Source organism: Passer montanus, unplaced genomic scaffold, assembly GCF_014805655.1.
Source record: "Passer montanus isolate IOZ18808 unplaced genomic scaffold, ASM1480565v1 scaffold8, whole genome shotgun sequence".
In the NCBI taxonomy this organism is placed as follows: domain Eukaryota; kingdom Metazoa; phylum Chordata; class Aves; order Passeriformes; family Passeridae; genus Passer; species Passer montanus.
Window position 1 is genome coordinate 2,221,803 of NW_024373256.1, and position 14,763 is coordinate 2,236,565.

Genomic DNA, 14,763 nt, shown 5'->3' on the forward strand with positions numbered 1-14,763 from the left:
AAGGAGAGCTGACACCAGAGAACCAGTGCGCACAGGGAAGGTTTATTCTCATCACTAACACCTGGGAAGTGGTTTGGAGGAACAAAGGAATTGTCAGACTGGGAGGAAAAGCAGGTTTTTTCCCTCCCATAAACAAGATGATAGCTGTAAAGAAAACTAAACCACAACAGCTGCTCACAGTGAAGTCCAAAGGATTTCTCCAGCTCCACCCGCGTGCAAAACCAGCTCTTCCCATTAAATATAAGAATAAACTGCTTTTCTCTGGGACTAGAGCCAGACCAAACCCTACTAGCAGCCACTCAAAGGAAAAGAAAAAACCAACAAAATACCCAAACAAAATATATCTTCTTAATAAAAAGCAGAAACCACTTCAGTTCTTGCAAGCACTCTGCTCACAACATCATTCCTGCCCTCCTTCCCCACCCCATTCCGTGGGGCTCCAGGGAAAAAGGACCTCAAGACAGCAGCAATACATGTGTGAAAAGGTGACCAGACAGACTGGGAGGGGACAGGGACCTGCAGACAGACACTGGCAGCCACCCACCCACTGGGGAGGGGAAACAGCTTCCAGCTGAACCAAGAGTTTCCCCAGAGCCAGCAGCTCTTTCTCAGGACATCTTCCAGCAAAACACTGCATGGGACAAGGGCCCCTTCTTTGGGGCAGCATCAACACTGTCAGAACAAAGAGGCAGGGCAGAGCTCACCCCTTCTGGCAGCTGGAAGAGTCTCCAAGGAATAAACCCCCCTTTGCTATGGCTGTACCATCCAGCACCCAGGTCATCCACAGGGCTTGTTTTGGATTGGCAAAATCCTACAGGTGGGTGAGGCTCCCCCTGCCCCGAGTGCTGGCACAGTGAGGCCACGCAGGGTGCTGGTGACAGGACCAACCCAGGACGTGGCACCTGAGGGGTCTGCAGGACACAGCAGCAGGAAGGGGCTGCTCCCCTCCAGCTCCAGCTGGTCTCAGAGCCTGAGGGGAGCCTGACAGCTGGGACAGGCAGAGGACACTGGGAGCCAGGGACCAAACATGCTTCACTGGGCTCCCAGCAGACAGAACTCACGTGTGTGGTGTGGGCTGCCCTCACCCCGGGTTCAGCAGAGCCTCTGAGCCAAAGGCTCCTTCTGCCAGCACCCACCTCTGCTCAGGCACGTTTTAGTCACACAGGAAATGTTTTTTTTTCCCTCATAAAGTGCAAGAACTTTGCCTCTTACTGACTAGTCAACTAGAAGCATCACAGCCCTCACAGCAGGGAGCAACACCCCATGTTCAGGAGCTCCCAACACACCGGTCACTTCAGCAGGACCTCTGGCTCAGATATGGCCCTGTAGAGCACAAAGCCCATCTCATCAATTTCCTCTTCCAACAGCCCGGAGAACAGGTTGACTTTGGGGTTGAAATAGGAAGGCAGGACTCCTTTCTCCAGGGAGGCCACCAGCTCCTCAAGCACCTGCTGGAACCTGTCGGCGAGGCTGTCCTCTGCCCAGTCCGAGGCAGTGTCACTGAGGTGCAGGATGGCGTGGGTCACGGGGCTGCCCCCCAGTTTGTGCAGCCTGGGCTGGCTCTTGCAGACGCCGTTCAGGATGCGGAGGCAGAGCTGCCGAGCCCCGGAGTCACCAGCATCCAGCTCCTTCACCCTCGAGACTGCCGCCCTGTCAAAGCTCTCCAGCCACAGGTTTTCCACCAGTCCTTCGGGAGGAACAGCCAGAAGAACCTTGCCCTCCATTTCCACCACTGGGAAGAGGGTGATGCTCAGATCAACCTGATCGTGTTTGACTTCCAGCTTCAGCTCCCGGGAGGCCACGACGGGGTGGATGGCACAGCCCAGCAGGCCACCGATGGCAGGCCAGTTGATGGAGGCCACCAGCAGCTTGTGGAGGGTCTCGTTGAGCACGCTGGAGGAGAGGTACCGGCCCACAATGAACCTGTCCCAGGGGCTGCACCCACGAGGGAAATACCCCAGATCGATCCTCTTGATCATCCAGTACTGGGGATTCCTCACCACGGTGTCCTCTCCTGAGATGAGGCTCCAGAGCCCGGCGTCAAGGACCACTGGGAGCATGAGGTGGACGTGGTCAGCTGCCAGGACCTCGAGGCCATCAAGGAGAGCTCCGCTGAGGAAGAGGCGGCCGAAGGGCAGCTCTGGGAACTTGCTCCTCAGGAAGTTCTGCAGCTGGGTGCAGATGCTCCTGGCCAGCTGTGGGACGAGGGACACTTGGATCTCGGGCACGGCCAGCTGGCTGCTGTGTGAGAGGAGCTTCTCCTGCAGCGTGAGGCAGCGCAGGGGGCTGGGCTTGACCTGAGGAGCCCCCAGGGGAGCAGAGGAGCCCCTGGGATCTGTGAGAAGGGAAAGGAGAAGTCACAGCTCTGAGCACATCATCTGAAACCCTCAGCAGCACAAGTTGGGTGCCCAGCTCTCAGCCCATCCCTCTGGAGGTAACATCAACCTCACCAAGGGCCCCCACTGAGCACACTGATGTTAACAGCACTTCTCAGCCATGCAGAGCCCAAACCACCCCCAAAACCTGACTGTTCCCAGCCTCACTCCTCAGCCAGGGATGGGAACCAGGCAAGGCACTTGCTGCCAGGGTCAGAGAATCACAGAATATGCTGAGTTGGAAAGGACCCACAAAATCATCCAGTCCAACTCCTGGCCCTGCACAGACACCCCAATAATCCCACCCTGTCCCTGAGAGTGGTGTCCAAACACTCCTGGAGCTCTGGCAGCCTTGGGGCTGTGCCCAAACACCTTCTGGGGGAAGAACCTTTTTTCTAATATCCAACCTGAACCTCCCTGACACAGCTCCTGCTGCTCCCTCACATCCTGTCACTGGTCAGAGAGATCAGTGCCTGCCCCTCCACCTCCTCACACGAGGATCCTGCAGACAATCCTGCTCTGGGTCCATTATCTCAGGACATGCCCTGGACCCAGCTGGGCCAGTTTCCCACTTGGAAAAACGCCATCTCCATGGGCAGCTGGACAAGGCAGCCTTTGTCTGCAGCAGCTCCCGAGCACACCTTCCTGCAGGCACAGCTGACCCAGAAAACGAGCACAGCCAACGCTGCTCCAGAGGAAACAAACCCCGACAGCCCCTGCCAGGACACCCTGGCTGTCACCAGAGGTCCTGTTTCCACAGGCATTGCCTAAAAAGGGGCTGTGGCTCGGGAGCCTCCCAGAGGGCAGGCTCAGTGGGGTCAGCTTTCTGGACACCGAGCTAAAAATACCGCGGAGCTGCGGCACAGCGGAGCACACCAAGGTGATCCCCTGGCTGGGCACCACAGCCTCACCTGGCACCAGGGGCCCAGCTGGAGACAGCAGGGGCTCGCTGAGGTCTTCCCTTCTCTGCTTCTTGGGGGGTTTTGGTGTTGTCTTGATTAATGGTAAATCCTGCCAGCTCTCCTCCAGGGATTTCTGCTCAGCTTTGGGATCGCCCTCATCCCGAGGGCTGGTGGCTCGGTCGATCAGCTGGAGGGAAGGAAAACACAAGAGGACAGGACGTTATCTTTGTTTTCCATGAACTGAGGGTGACAACAGCCCCTCTGGAGCACACACATGGGGGGACAGCCTCACTCAAGGCTTCTGCTCAGAAAAACACCCAGATTGGGGGGCAGCCACAAACATGCACATTGTCGTCATGCAGGTGGAAAACAGATATTTTTTTTACATGGAAAACAGACACCTAAATACAACTTAAGTCCTTTTTGGGATGGGATAGTGTATCCCAAATGCTCCAGGCAAACAGGGATACGTGGTCCCACAGGGTGGGAGCAGGCAGCTCCATGCCCATGGCCAGAACTGGTGGCATTTCTGCCAGGTGGGAGCAGGCAGCTCCATGCCCATGGCACTGCCACCGGCACTGGTGGCGTCTGTGCCGTATGCAAGAAACCATCTCAGGAGCAAACATCGAGATTTGGGGCACATCTTGCCCCACCACTGGGGCAAAGCCAACTCCCCTGGGCATCTTCTGGTGCTCTGCTCCCCACTGCAGCCTTACCCTCTTGACAGCCAGCGTGGCGATGGCCAGCACGGCGGCGCCGCTGACGCCCAGCACCAGCCTGGCGTTGGCCAGCAGCACATCGAACACGCTGCCCAGCCCGTCGATGACACTGCCCAGCCCGCCGTTCTCCTGCCGCCTGCCCCGCTGCTGCCAGAACGCCGCCATGCTCACCCTGCGGACAACAGCAGCGTCACCCCCGGCGTGGGGGAGCTGTGTCCCCGGGACAGGCAGAGCCGGGGGAGGGAGGGTTGGGGAACGAGGGGTTCCGCTGGGCCGCTTCCCTCCGGGACAAAGCTCCCGCCGCCGCCGGGACGGCCGGGGAGCAAGGGTCATCCAGGAAAGCGACACCCGGGAGGACACACACCGCGGGAGGAAGGGACACCCGGGAGGGGACACGCCGGGGGAGGAAGGGACAGCCAGCGAAGGGGCACCCCGGGGAAGGAAGGGGCAGTCTTCACCCAGCCCTACCGCAAAGCCTCGCGGGGCACCGGGGCGGTACCGCGGCCCGCGGGAAGGGAGCCCCCCGACCACGCTGACCGAGGGCAGGCGGCGGCGGCACCGGGACCGGGAGCGGCTCCGGGAGCGGCTCCGGCTCCGGGACCTGGAGCGGGACCGGGAGCGGCTCCGGCTCCGGGACCCCGCCTCAGGCTCCCCCGCCCTTCCGCCATGGCGGCCACCGGCGTCCTGCCCTTCGTCCGCGGCGTCGATCTCAGCGGCAACGACTTCAAGGTGCGGGGGAGCGGGAGCGGGGGGCAGCTCGGCACACGGCCCCGCAGCGGGCCCGCGCCCCGCGGGGCTGTCAGGCCCGGCGCGGCCCCCGGGGCGGGGGAATCCCGGCGCCGGCCCCGCCCGGGCTGGGTGACCGGGACAGTCCCGGTCGCGACAGCGGGGCTGGGCGGTCCCTGACACCCGTCGAGCCGCTGTGGTTGAGCAACCCGGCCCCCAGCCCACGGGGTTCCCGAGAGACCGGTGATCCCCGAGCCTCCAGCTCCCCATCCCACAGGACTGGGCGATCCCGGCTCCCGATCCCACAGGACTGGGCAATCCCTGATCCTATAGCACTGGGCAATCCCCGATCCCACAGGACTGGGTATCCATGGCCCCCAGCTCCCAGTCCCCTAGGACTGGGTGATCCCAGCTCCCAATTCCCATAGGGCTGGGCAATCCCAACTCCCATAGAACTGGGCGATCCCAGCTCCCGATCCCAATAGAACTGGGTCTCCATGGCTCCCATTCCCATAGGACTGGGTGATCCTGGCTCCCGATCCCACAGGACTGGGTATCCATGGCTCCCATTCCCACAGGACTGGGCGATCCCAGCTCCCTGTCCCATAGGACTGAGAGATCCCCATTCCCACAGGACTGAGCAATCCCAGCTCCCCTTCCCATAGGACTGAGAGATCCCCATTCCCACAGGACTGAGCAATCCCAGCTGCCTGTCCCGTAGGACTGGGCGATCCCAGCTCCCGATCCCATAGGACTGAGCGATCCCAGCTCCCATTCTCATAGGACTGGGCGATCCCCGATCCCACAGGACTGGGCGATCCCAGCTCCCATTCCCTAAGGACTGGGCGATCCCCGATCCCACAGGACTGGGTCTCCATGGCTCCCAGCTCCCAGTCCCCTAGAACTGAGTGATCCCAGCCCCTTAGTTCCCAATTTTTTGGGACTGCTTGATCCCAATCCCCACAGCTCCCCATCTCTCGGGACTGGGTCATCATGACCCCACACTTCCCAGTCCCGTAGGACTGCTCGACCCCAAACCTCCCATGACCGCAGAGCCTCAGTCAGACTGAGGTGCCCAGCTCCTCACCCTCCTCCTCCTCCTGCTGCTGCTGGCAGGGCGGGGAGGTGCCCAGCTCCTCACCCTCCTCCTCCTGCTGCTGCTGCTGGCAGGGCGGATACTTCCCGGAGCACGTGAAGGCGATGACGAGCCTGCGCTGGCTGAAGCTGAACCGCACGGGGCTCTGTTACCTGCCCGAGGAGCTCGCTGCCCTCCAGAAGCTGGTGAGCCCCCTCTTTTGGGGTGGAATGGGGCTCCCCTGTCCCGCTGGGGCCGTGGGATCCGAGGGAGCTGTTCTCTGTTCCCTCCAGCCTCGTGGCTCAGCAGATGCTCCAGTGTCTAATAATAGCACTGAGCTACAATGTGTGGTTGAAATGGGATGCAGGAGATGTCAGAAGAGGGGTTGGCATGGACTTGCTCTCAGTTTCACCTTGTTTTCCTAGAAAACCAGATTAAAAACCATGCTTAGATCCTCTACCCTGTAGCAGAAGGGAAGGGTGATGGTCACAATGGGGACAATCAAGGGTTTTTGGGCTTTTTTCCCTTCTCCTTTGCTAAAGTATTTAAAAAGCAGGAGCTGGCAGCTGCCTGGCTTTGTTTTTTGGGTGGTTCAACCAGGCCCTTGGTGGAGTTGTGGCTCAGCTTGGCTTTGGTGGTGTCCAGAGCACATCAGGGACCTCCTCCTGTCAGTGTCAGACAAACTCAGGGCTTTAAACGCTGCCAGGAGCCCCCATCCCTGTGCCAGGTGCAGGGAATCCCTCCGTGCCACTCCTGCCAGCCCTGCCAGGTGCTCGGGGGCCACAGCAAGACTGAAATCCTGGCATCCCGCCCACAGCCTGCCAGTGCCTTGTGTTCCTGAGCAGGAACAGCCGGGCTGCTGATGCTCAGAGCAAAACATTTCCCAGGGAAATTCCTCCTCCCCAGCAGTGCCCACGTCTGCCCGTTTCCAGGGAGAGGCGCTTCCAAGGGCTGGGATCTGTGTGCACAGGGACAGCTCTGAGCATCCAGAGCACCCCAAACCCCTCAGCAGGGCTGAGTGTCCAGCCAGGGCTACCCCAGGGGATGAGAGATGTGCAAGCAGCACAGGCACGCTGGGCCAACCAACCAGTTTGGGACTGGGAGTGTCCCAGCAGCCCTGTGTGTGACAGGGCTGCACAAGTCCCCAGCTCTCCTGGGATGGAGGAGCCTCTGCATCAATGTGGGGGCCCAGCCCTTGCCCTGCACAGCCCCAGCTCCTCTCTCTGCTCACTGGGGCTTGTCTGGGCCTTCCCTGCAGGAGCACCTCTCCGTGAGCCACAACAGCCTCACCACGCTCCATGGAGAGCTCTCCGGCCTGCCCTGCCTCAGGGTGAGTGTCCCCCTCCTGCCTCAGGGGTCCCTGGGCACCTCTGGGATCTCAGGGCACACAAAGATCATACCTGGGCACCCTGGGGGCTCAGCTGGCAGCTGCATTCCTGCCTCTCTCCCCTTTGCAGGCAATTGTGGCTCGTGCAAACAGCCTGAAGAACTCAGGAGTCCCTGATGACATCTTCCAGCTGGATGACCTCTCAGTGCTGGTGGGTGCAGAGTGTCCTCAGCTGAGGCAGGAGCCAGCTCAGACTCCTGGGTCCCACTCCTGTACCTTGGTGGTTCCTTGTGCTCCTTGGGAGCACCAGTCCCAAACCCATGGCTGAGCTCCAGGGCTGTTGGCAGGGTGACCCTCTGGCAATACCTCCTTTAAAGGCTGGTGCCAGGGATGGGCTCCCTGGGTTCCCTGTGTGCTGCTCCAGCTCCTGCTGTGCCCCTGGAGATGCCCCCCAGGCCTGAGGTTTGGGTGCTGCTGGCTGGCTGTGGGGCTGAGCTGCTTTGTGCTCCCATTTTCCCAGGACCTGAGCTACAACCAGCTCACAGAGTGTCCCAGGGAGCTGGAGAATGCCAAGAACATGCTGGTCCTTAACCTTGGCCACAACAGGTGGGTCCAGGCTAGAGTGACCATCTCCTCCTCCTGGCCATGGCCACCTCTATTGGTCACACTTTGCTCTGGGTCCTACTTTCTGCCCCTCGAGGGAAACCTGGGGTTGGTCCTAGGCACTCCTGAATTTTCCCATATCCCTGCAGCATCGACACCATCCCCAACCAGCTCTTCATCAACCTGACTGACCTGCTCTACCTGGACCTGAGTGACAACAAGCTGGAGAGTCTCCCCCCACAGATGAGGCGCCTGGTGCACCTGCAGACCCTCATCCTCAACAACAACCCCCTCCTGCACGCTCAGCTCCGGTACAGCCCCGCTCCCCAGGCTGCCTCCCGGGCTGGCAGGGCTGGCACTGAGGTTTCTGCTCCTTCCTGACCCTCTCTGTGCCCTGTGGCTCTCCCTGCTCTTCAGGCAGCTCCCGGCCATGACAGCCCTGCAGACCCTCCACCTCCGCAACACCCAGCGCACGCAGAGCAACCTGCCCACCAGCCTCGAGGCCCTGGTGAACCTGGCAGGTAGGGCTGGGGCATCCAGCCCCACAGAGCCCTCCAGGGGCTTTCCCAGCCCCAGTGTTGGTCTGGCTGGTGGTGTCACCCCGTTGTTTCTGTCCTCAGATGTGGACCTGTCCTGCAACGACCTCAGCCGTGTCCCCGAGTGTCTCTACACCCTGGGCAGCCTGCGGCGCCTCAACCTCAGCAGCAACCAGATCACAGAGCTGTCCCTCTGCATCGACCAGTGGACCCAGCTGGAGACCCTCAACCTGTCCCGCAACCAGCTCACCTCCTTACCTGTATGTCCCTGCCCTTATGTGCCATCCCTGCTCGTGGTTCCATGGCTCTCCCTCACCCCACCATCTCCCCCTTCCCCAGTCGGCCATCTGTAAGCTGACCAAGCTGAAGAAGATGTACCTGAACTCCAACAAGCTGGACTTTGATGGGATCCCCTCAGGCATTGGCAAGCTCACCAACCTTGAGGAGTTCATGGCAGCCAACAACAACCTGGAGCTCATTCCTGAGAGCCTGTGCAGGTAAGGAACACACAGCTGGATCTGCTGTGTGCCCAGGAGGGAACACAGAGGTGGTGTGGTCACAGGTCACCCTGGCTGGCCTGTCACCAGCATCACTGTCCCACAGGTGCTCCAAGCTGAGGAAGCTGGTGCTGAACAAGAACCGCCTGGTGACGCTGCCGGAGGCCATCCACTTCCTGACGGATGTGGAGGTGGGCACCCAGAACCTCTCTGCCTTGGGCTGGCTCCACCACAGCCCCAGCACCTCCCTGGGACCCTGGGGCTGTAGGGTGGGCTGGATGAGGTGAGGGCAGGGGAGCTCAGGGCCAGTACCTGCAATCTGCCACGTGGTTCAGCCCAGGCAGGCTGTGGAGCTCCTTCCACATCCCCTCATCTCACTGAAGCCTGGAGTGCTCCAGAGTCTCCTGCCGTGCCACACTCCCAAACGTCCCTGTGAGCACGGACTTCAGCGCGGTCTCTGTGCCCTCCTTGGCAGATCCTGGACGTGCGCGAGAACCCCAACCTGGTGATGCCCCCGAAGCCGGCGGATCGCTCCTCGGAGTGGTACAACATCGACTTCTCCCTGCAGAACCAGCTCCGCCTGGCCGGGGCCTCCCCCGCCACCGTGGCCGCCGCCGCCGCGGGTACGCGTGCAGGGAGGGGGGCACGCAGCCCCTGCCTTGGCACGGCCCTGGGAGAGGCTGGAAGTGAGCCCTGCTCCAGAGGGTGCCCCACAGGCTGCCTCTCACCCCGTCCCCGTGTCCCCAGGGAGCAGCACCAAGGACCCGCTGGCCCGCAAGATGCGGCTGCGGCGGCGCAAGGACTCGGCCCAGGATGACCAGGCCAAGCAGGTGCTGAAGGGGATGTCGGACGTGGCCCAGGAGAAGAATAAGAAGATAGAGGTAGGGTCTGGGGTGGGAGAGGGCATCTCAATGTCCCTGGCCTACCTTGGGTGCTGGCAGGGTTCCGGTTGTCCCTTATTTGACCTGTTCCTGTCCCACAGGAGAGTGGGGAGGCAAAGGCACCAGACCTGAAGACACGGCGCTGGGACCAGGGCCTGGAGAAGCCACAGCTGGACTACTCAGAGTTCTTCAGTGAGGACGTGGGGCAGCTGCCTGGCGTCTGTGTCTGGCAGATCGAGAACTTCGTGCCCACGCTGGTGGACGAGGCTTTCCACGGCAAGTTCTACGAAGCTGACTGCTACATCGTGCTCAAGGTACCCGGGGAGGACCAAGGGTCCCCTGCATCCCCTGCCTGGAGCTGCAGCCAGCCCATCTCACACCCTGTCCTTCCCAGACCTTCCTGGATGAGAATGGTTCCCTGAACTGGGAGATCTACTACTGGATCGGGCAGGAGGCCACACTGGACAAGAAGGCCTGTTCAGCCATCCACGCCGTCAACCTCCGCAACTACCTGGGGGCTGAGTGCCGCAGCATCCGGGAGGAGATGGGGGATGAAAGTGAGGAGTTCCTTCAGGTGAGGCCAACCCCCAGCTCCCCTGTAGCCCCCGACCCCTCGTGTCCCACCCTCACCCCCTCCCTGCCCCCAGGTCTTCGACAATGACATCTCCTACATCGAGGGTGGCACAGCCAGCGGTTTCTTCACCGTTGAGGACACGCAGTATGTCACCAGGTACAGCTGGGGACAGGGGCTGGAGGGGATGTGTGGGGCAGGCAGTGCCCCATGTCCCACCATGGCTGTCCCTTCCCCAGGCTCTACCGTGTCTATGGGAAGAAGAATGTCAAGCTGGAGCCAGTGGCACTGAAAGGGACATCACTGGACCCCCGGTGAGTGGCTAGGGGACAGAGGGACCTTGCAGAAGTTTCAGCAGAATCCACCTGAGACATTATAGCTGCAGTTCTGTGGTGCAAATGGGCTATGCCAGCACCTTTCTACAAGAATATGGGTTCAAACCCCCCTTGGTGCCCTGCAGGGACCCCCAGGATGGGGAGAATTCTCAGCACACCCATTCTCTCCTGACTCCTCTCACCTCTCTCCACCAGGTTTGTTTTCCTCCTGGACCACGGCCTCGAGCTCCTGGTGTGGCGTGGGAGCCAGGCCACGCTGAGCAGCACCACCAAGGCCAGGTAGGGCTGGTGGGGGTGCCGGGGTGTGGGGAGCCCAGCTGCCATCTCACCTGCTCCCACTGCAGGCTCTTCGCCGAGAAGATCAACAAGAACGAGCGGAAGGGCAAGGCCGAGATCACGCTGCTCACCCAGGGCCAGGAGACCCCCGAATTCTGGGAGGTGCTGGGGGGGCAGCCTGAGGAGATCCGACCCTGTGTCCCCGATGACTTCCAGCCCCACAAGCCCAAGCTGTACAAGGTGGGGAGCTGCATCCATAGGGCCACCAGCCCTGCTGAGGTCCTGCAGCCCCCACTCACCTCTGTCCCCATCCCCTCTGCAGGTCGGCCTCGGTCTGGGCTACCTGGAGCTTCCCCAGATCAACTACAAGCTCTCCGTGGAGCACAAGAAGAGGCTGAAGGCTGATCTGATGCCAGAGATGCGCCTGGTAGGATGGGGCGGGGAGGTTCTCCCAGTCTGACCAGTGAGACTGGTTTCATGCCCCTTCTGGCTCCAGCTGTGCCCTGGGAGAGGGAGGTTCAGCCAGCAGCGCCTGGCTGGGGGATGCTCTGCTCTGTTGGGAGCAGGCAGGGTTTTCCAGCTGGGAAAGCCTGCAGGTGCCTGACCCCTCTCCCCTGTGGTGCCCTCAGCTGCAGAGCCTGCTGGACACCAAGAGCGTGTACATCCTGGACTGCTGGTCCGACGTCTTCATCTGGATCGGCAGGAAGTCGTCGCGGCTGGTGCGGGCGGCGGCGCTGAAGCTGAGCCAGGAGCTGTGCACCATGCTGCACCGGCCCAAGCACGCCATGGTCACCAGGAACCTGGAGGGCACCGAGTGCCAGGTGGGGCTTGGGCCCCTCACATGGGTGCTGGGTGCCTGGGAGGGGGCTGAGGCCGAGGGTCTGTTACCTGCTCACCAATTTACACCTTGAATGACTGGATGATGCTCTGGTCTGGTTGACGAGGTGGGGATCGGTCACAGGTTGGACTCGATGATCTTGGAGGTCTTTTCCAGCCTTACTGATTCTGTGATGCAGGTGTTCAAGTCCAAGTTCAAGAACTGGGATGACGTCCTGCGCGTGGATTACACCCGGAACGCCGAGACGGTGCTGCAGGACGGCGGCCTGGCCGGCAAGGTGCGCAAGGACGCCGAGAAGAAGGACCAGATGAAGGCCGACCTCACTGCGCTCTTCCTGCCCCGCCAGCCCCCCATGCCCCTCAGCGAGGTAGGGCTGGGGACCCCCATGAATCCCCCATGGTGTGGGGCTGGGTGCTGATGGAGGAGCTGGGGGGCTGACAGCTCATGGGGCCACAGGCAGAGCAGCTGATGGAGGAGTGGAACGAGGACCTGGATGGCATGGAGGGCTTCGTGCTGGAGGGCAAGAAATTCACTCGCCTGCCCGAGGAGGAGTTTGGCCACTTCCACACCCACGACTGCTATGTCTTCCTGTGCAGGTGACAGCTGGCTTGTCCCCTCTCAGGGGCTGCTGGACCACCTTGTCCCCAGCCTCCCTGCCCAGTCCTCCTGACTGTCCCATCCCTCACATTACTCCCTGTTCCTGCCCTCAGGTACTGGGTGCCAGTGGAGTACGAGGAGGATGAGGAGAAAAAGAAGAAGGGTGAAGGCAAAGGGGAAGAGGAGGGTGAGGAAGAAGAGGAGGAGAAGCAGCCCGAGGAAGACTCCCAGTGCATCGTCTACTTCTGGCAGGGCCGGGAGGCCTCCAACATGGGCTGGCTCACCTTCACCTTCAGCCTCCAGAAGAAGTTTGAGAGTCACTTCCGTGGCAAGCTGGAGGTGACAGTTTGAGGGTGACACAGGGGTGCCCCAGCTTTGCCTCTCCCCCATCCCCTCCCTGCCCCTCAGGCTGAGGCAGGGGACAGCAGCAGAGATGGGAGCTGGCAGCGGGGTGCAGCTGGGGCTTGGAGCTGCGTTTGGGAAGTCCCTGTGCCCCTTCTGACAGCCAGCCCTGTGCAGGTGGTGCGCATGACCCAGCAGCAGGAGAACCCCAAGTTCCTGTCGCACTTCAAGAGGAGGTTTGTGATCCACCGGGGCAAGCGCAAGGACCGGGTCAGCACTCCCCAGCCCAGCCTGTACCACATCCGCACCAACGGCGGGGCCCTCTGCACCAGGTCAGTGCCAGGCAGCACCCACGGGTGCCACATCCACTGGGATACCTGCTGGTGGGCACAGCTGCCGGGTCTCCCTCTGATTTGTGCCTCGGGGCTCTGTCTCCAGGTGCATCCAGATCAACACGGACGCTGCTCTGCTCAACTCCGAGTTCTGCTTCATCCTCAAGGTACTGCTCATGGCTGAGCATCCTCAGGGCTGCCTGGGTGCCCTCCTGCCCCTCTGGGCAGCCCTGACTCCACTGTCCCCCAGGTGCCTTTTGAGAGCACGGACAACCAGGGCATTGTGTACACCTGGGTGGGCCGGGCAGCTGACCCTGACGAGGCCAAGCTGGCTGAGGACATCATGAACCACATGTTTGATGACTCCTACAGCAAACAGGTGAGCAGGGCTCAGTGCCACCTTACCTGGGTGACAGTGACCACCCAGGCCACACTCAGCCCTGTTCCTGCCCTTTCAGGTCATCAACGAGGGAGAAGAACCTGAAAACTTCTTCTGGGTGGGCATTGGGGGCCAGAAGCCCTACGATGAAGATGCTGACTACATGAAGCACTCACGGCTCTTCAGGTGAGCACTGGCCTGGAGGGGGATGCTCCAGTCTGGGCTGCTTCCCTTCCTCACAGAACCCTTGGGAACCAACCAGCCAGAACAGCTGCTCCATCACATCCCTGCCCTCTCCATGAGCTGAATCCCAACAAACTCATGCCTGATGCTGTCCCTGTCCCTCTCCCTGCAGATGCTCCAATGAGAAAGGTTATTTCTCCGTGTCAGAGAAGTGCTCAGACTTCTGCCAGGATGACCTGGCTGATGATGACATCATGCTGCTGGACAACGGGCGGGAGGTGAGCTGGGGCCAGGAGGCTGTCCTGGGCTCAGACCTGCCAGTGCCTCTGAGGGCTGAGCCCAGCTGCTGATCCTTCCTGCAGGTCTACATGTGGGTGGGCACCCAGACCAGCCAGGTGGAGATCAAGCTGAGCCTCAAGGCCTGCCAGGTAAGACCTCCCTCCATCCTGGGACTGCGTGGGGGAGGATTTGGGCACTTCATCTCCCCTCAGGGCCCTGACCTGGGTCCTGCAGAGCTCTGGGCTGGGGAGTACCAGCCCCAGAGGAGGGTGAGGGCCAGGACCCCCACAGCAATGCTCTGCCCCAGGTGTACATCCAGCACATGCGCTCCAAGGACCCCACACATCCCCGCAAGCTGCGGCTGGTGCGGAAAGGCAACGAGCCCTGGCCCTTCACCCGCTGCTTCCACGCCTGGAGCGTGTTCCGCAAGCCGCCCACCTAAGGGTGGGGGGCACCCGGTGCTCCAGCCACAGCCCCCCTGGCACAGCTGGCCCTGGCACCCCACGCTGCCGCCAACGCCAGGCTCAGCCTGGAGCCGCTTCCCCCCGAGCTGGGGCCAGTGGGGATCACTGGGGCTTGTCCCTCTGTCCCCCCTTCTCCCAGCACAGGGCCCAGCTCAGCCCCTGCCCTTCCTGGGGGGCATACGGGGTGGTGTGGGCCCCTGCCACACCCTGCTTGGGGATGCTGCTGCCCCAAACCAGTGCCGAGCTCCCCCCGTGACTGGGGGACAGGAGTGACTCCCAGTTTGGGTGGGAGAATGCTTTGCTAAGGAGAATTTGGGGGAGTGAGGGGCTCTCAGCCCTGGGCCTTACAGCTGGTCCCTGCTGTCCTGGGGGATGGACCCTCAGCAGGGATCAGCCCTCTGGATCATATCAATAAAGGCTGTATTTCTCACCTCGGCCCTGTCCCAGGCTCTGACTCACTCCCAAAGGGGGTCACCCCCAGCCCTGCTCGTGCCCCTCTGCAGCTCAGCACTCACCTGGCTCTGAG

The 14,763-nt window shown here is 61.4% G+C and overlaps 2 protein-coding genes across 2 annotated transcripts; one reads left to right on the plus strand and one right to left on the minus strand.

Annotated features, from left to right (window-relative positions):
• Positions 1-21: 21 nt before the first annotated feature.
• Positions 22-4,600, minus strand: MIEF2 (mitochondrial elongation factor 2). The gene is made up of 4 exons (XM_039731800.1): positions 4,465-4,600; positions 3,994-4,168; positions 3,287-3,464; positions 22-2,335 (listed from the first exon to the last, which is right to left on the minus strand). Exons 2-4 carry the CDS (start codon positions 4,159-4,161, stop codon positions 1,290-1,292), a joined length of 1,392 nt encoding a protein of 463 aa, XP_039587734.1. The 5' UTR covers positions 4,162-4,168; positions 4,465-4,600; the 3' UTR covers positions 22-1,289.
• On the plus strand, positions 4,590-14,672 carry FLII (FLII actin remodeling protein). The gene is made up of 30 exons (XM_039731792.1): positions 4,590-4,725; positions 5,893-6,003; positions 7,056-7,127; positions 7,255-7,335; positions 7,645-7,730; positions 7,877-8,038; positions 8,145-8,248; positions 8,348-8,523; positions 8,603-8,760; positions 8,867-8,951; positions 9,236-9,383; positions 9,508-9,641; positions 9,743-9,955; positions 10,036-10,215; positions 10,289-10,371; positions 10,452-10,526; positions 10,743-10,826; positions 10,892-11,063; positions 11,146-11,250; positions 11,453-11,644; positions 11,840-12,028; positions 12,118-12,257; positions 12,372-12,597; positions 12,778-12,932; positions 13,039-13,099; positions 13,183-13,311; positions 13,391-13,497; positions 13,667-13,772; positions 13,857-13,922; positions 14,081-14,672. Exons 1-30 carry the CDS (start codon positions 4,663-4,665, stop codon positions 14,213-14,215), a joined length of 3,798 nt encoding a protein of 1,265 aa, XP_039587726.1. The 5' UTR covers positions 4,590-4,662; the 3' UTR covers positions 14,216-14,672.
• Positions 14,673-14,763: the final 91 nt, after the last annotated feature.

What these genes read in the sequence shown, in the direction of transcription:
- MIEF2 (XM_039731800.1), bottom strand. Translation starts at nt 4,161, where the DNA reads ATGGCGGCGTTCTGGCAGCAGCGGGGCAGGCGGCAGGAGAACGGCGGG. An exon ending in CCACGCTGGCTGTCAAGAGG is followed by an intron (nt 3,465 to 3,993) that starts GTAAGGCTGCAG and finishes CCTTCCCTCCAG; the next exon opens with CTGATCGACCGAGCCACCAG. An exon ending in AGCTGGGCCCCTGGTGCCAG is followed by an intron (nt 2,336 to 3,286) that starts GTGAGGCTGTGG and finishes CCCTTCTCACAG; the next exon opens with ATCCCAGGGGCTCCTCTGCT.
- FLII (XM_039731792.1), top strand. Translation starts at nt 4,663, where the DNA reads ATGGCGGCCACCGGCGTCCTGCCCTTCGTCCGCGGCGTCGATCTCAGC. An exon ending in ACTTCCTGACGGATGTGGAG is followed by an intron (nt 8,952 to 9,235) that starts GTGGGCACCCAG and finishes CCTCCTTGGCAG; the next exon opens with ATCCTGGACGTGCGCGAGAA. An exon ending in ATGACTCCTACAGCAAACAG is followed by an intron (nt 13,312 to 13,390) that starts GTGAGCAGGGCT and finishes CTGCCCTTTCAG; the next exon opens with GTCATCAACGAGGGAGAAGA.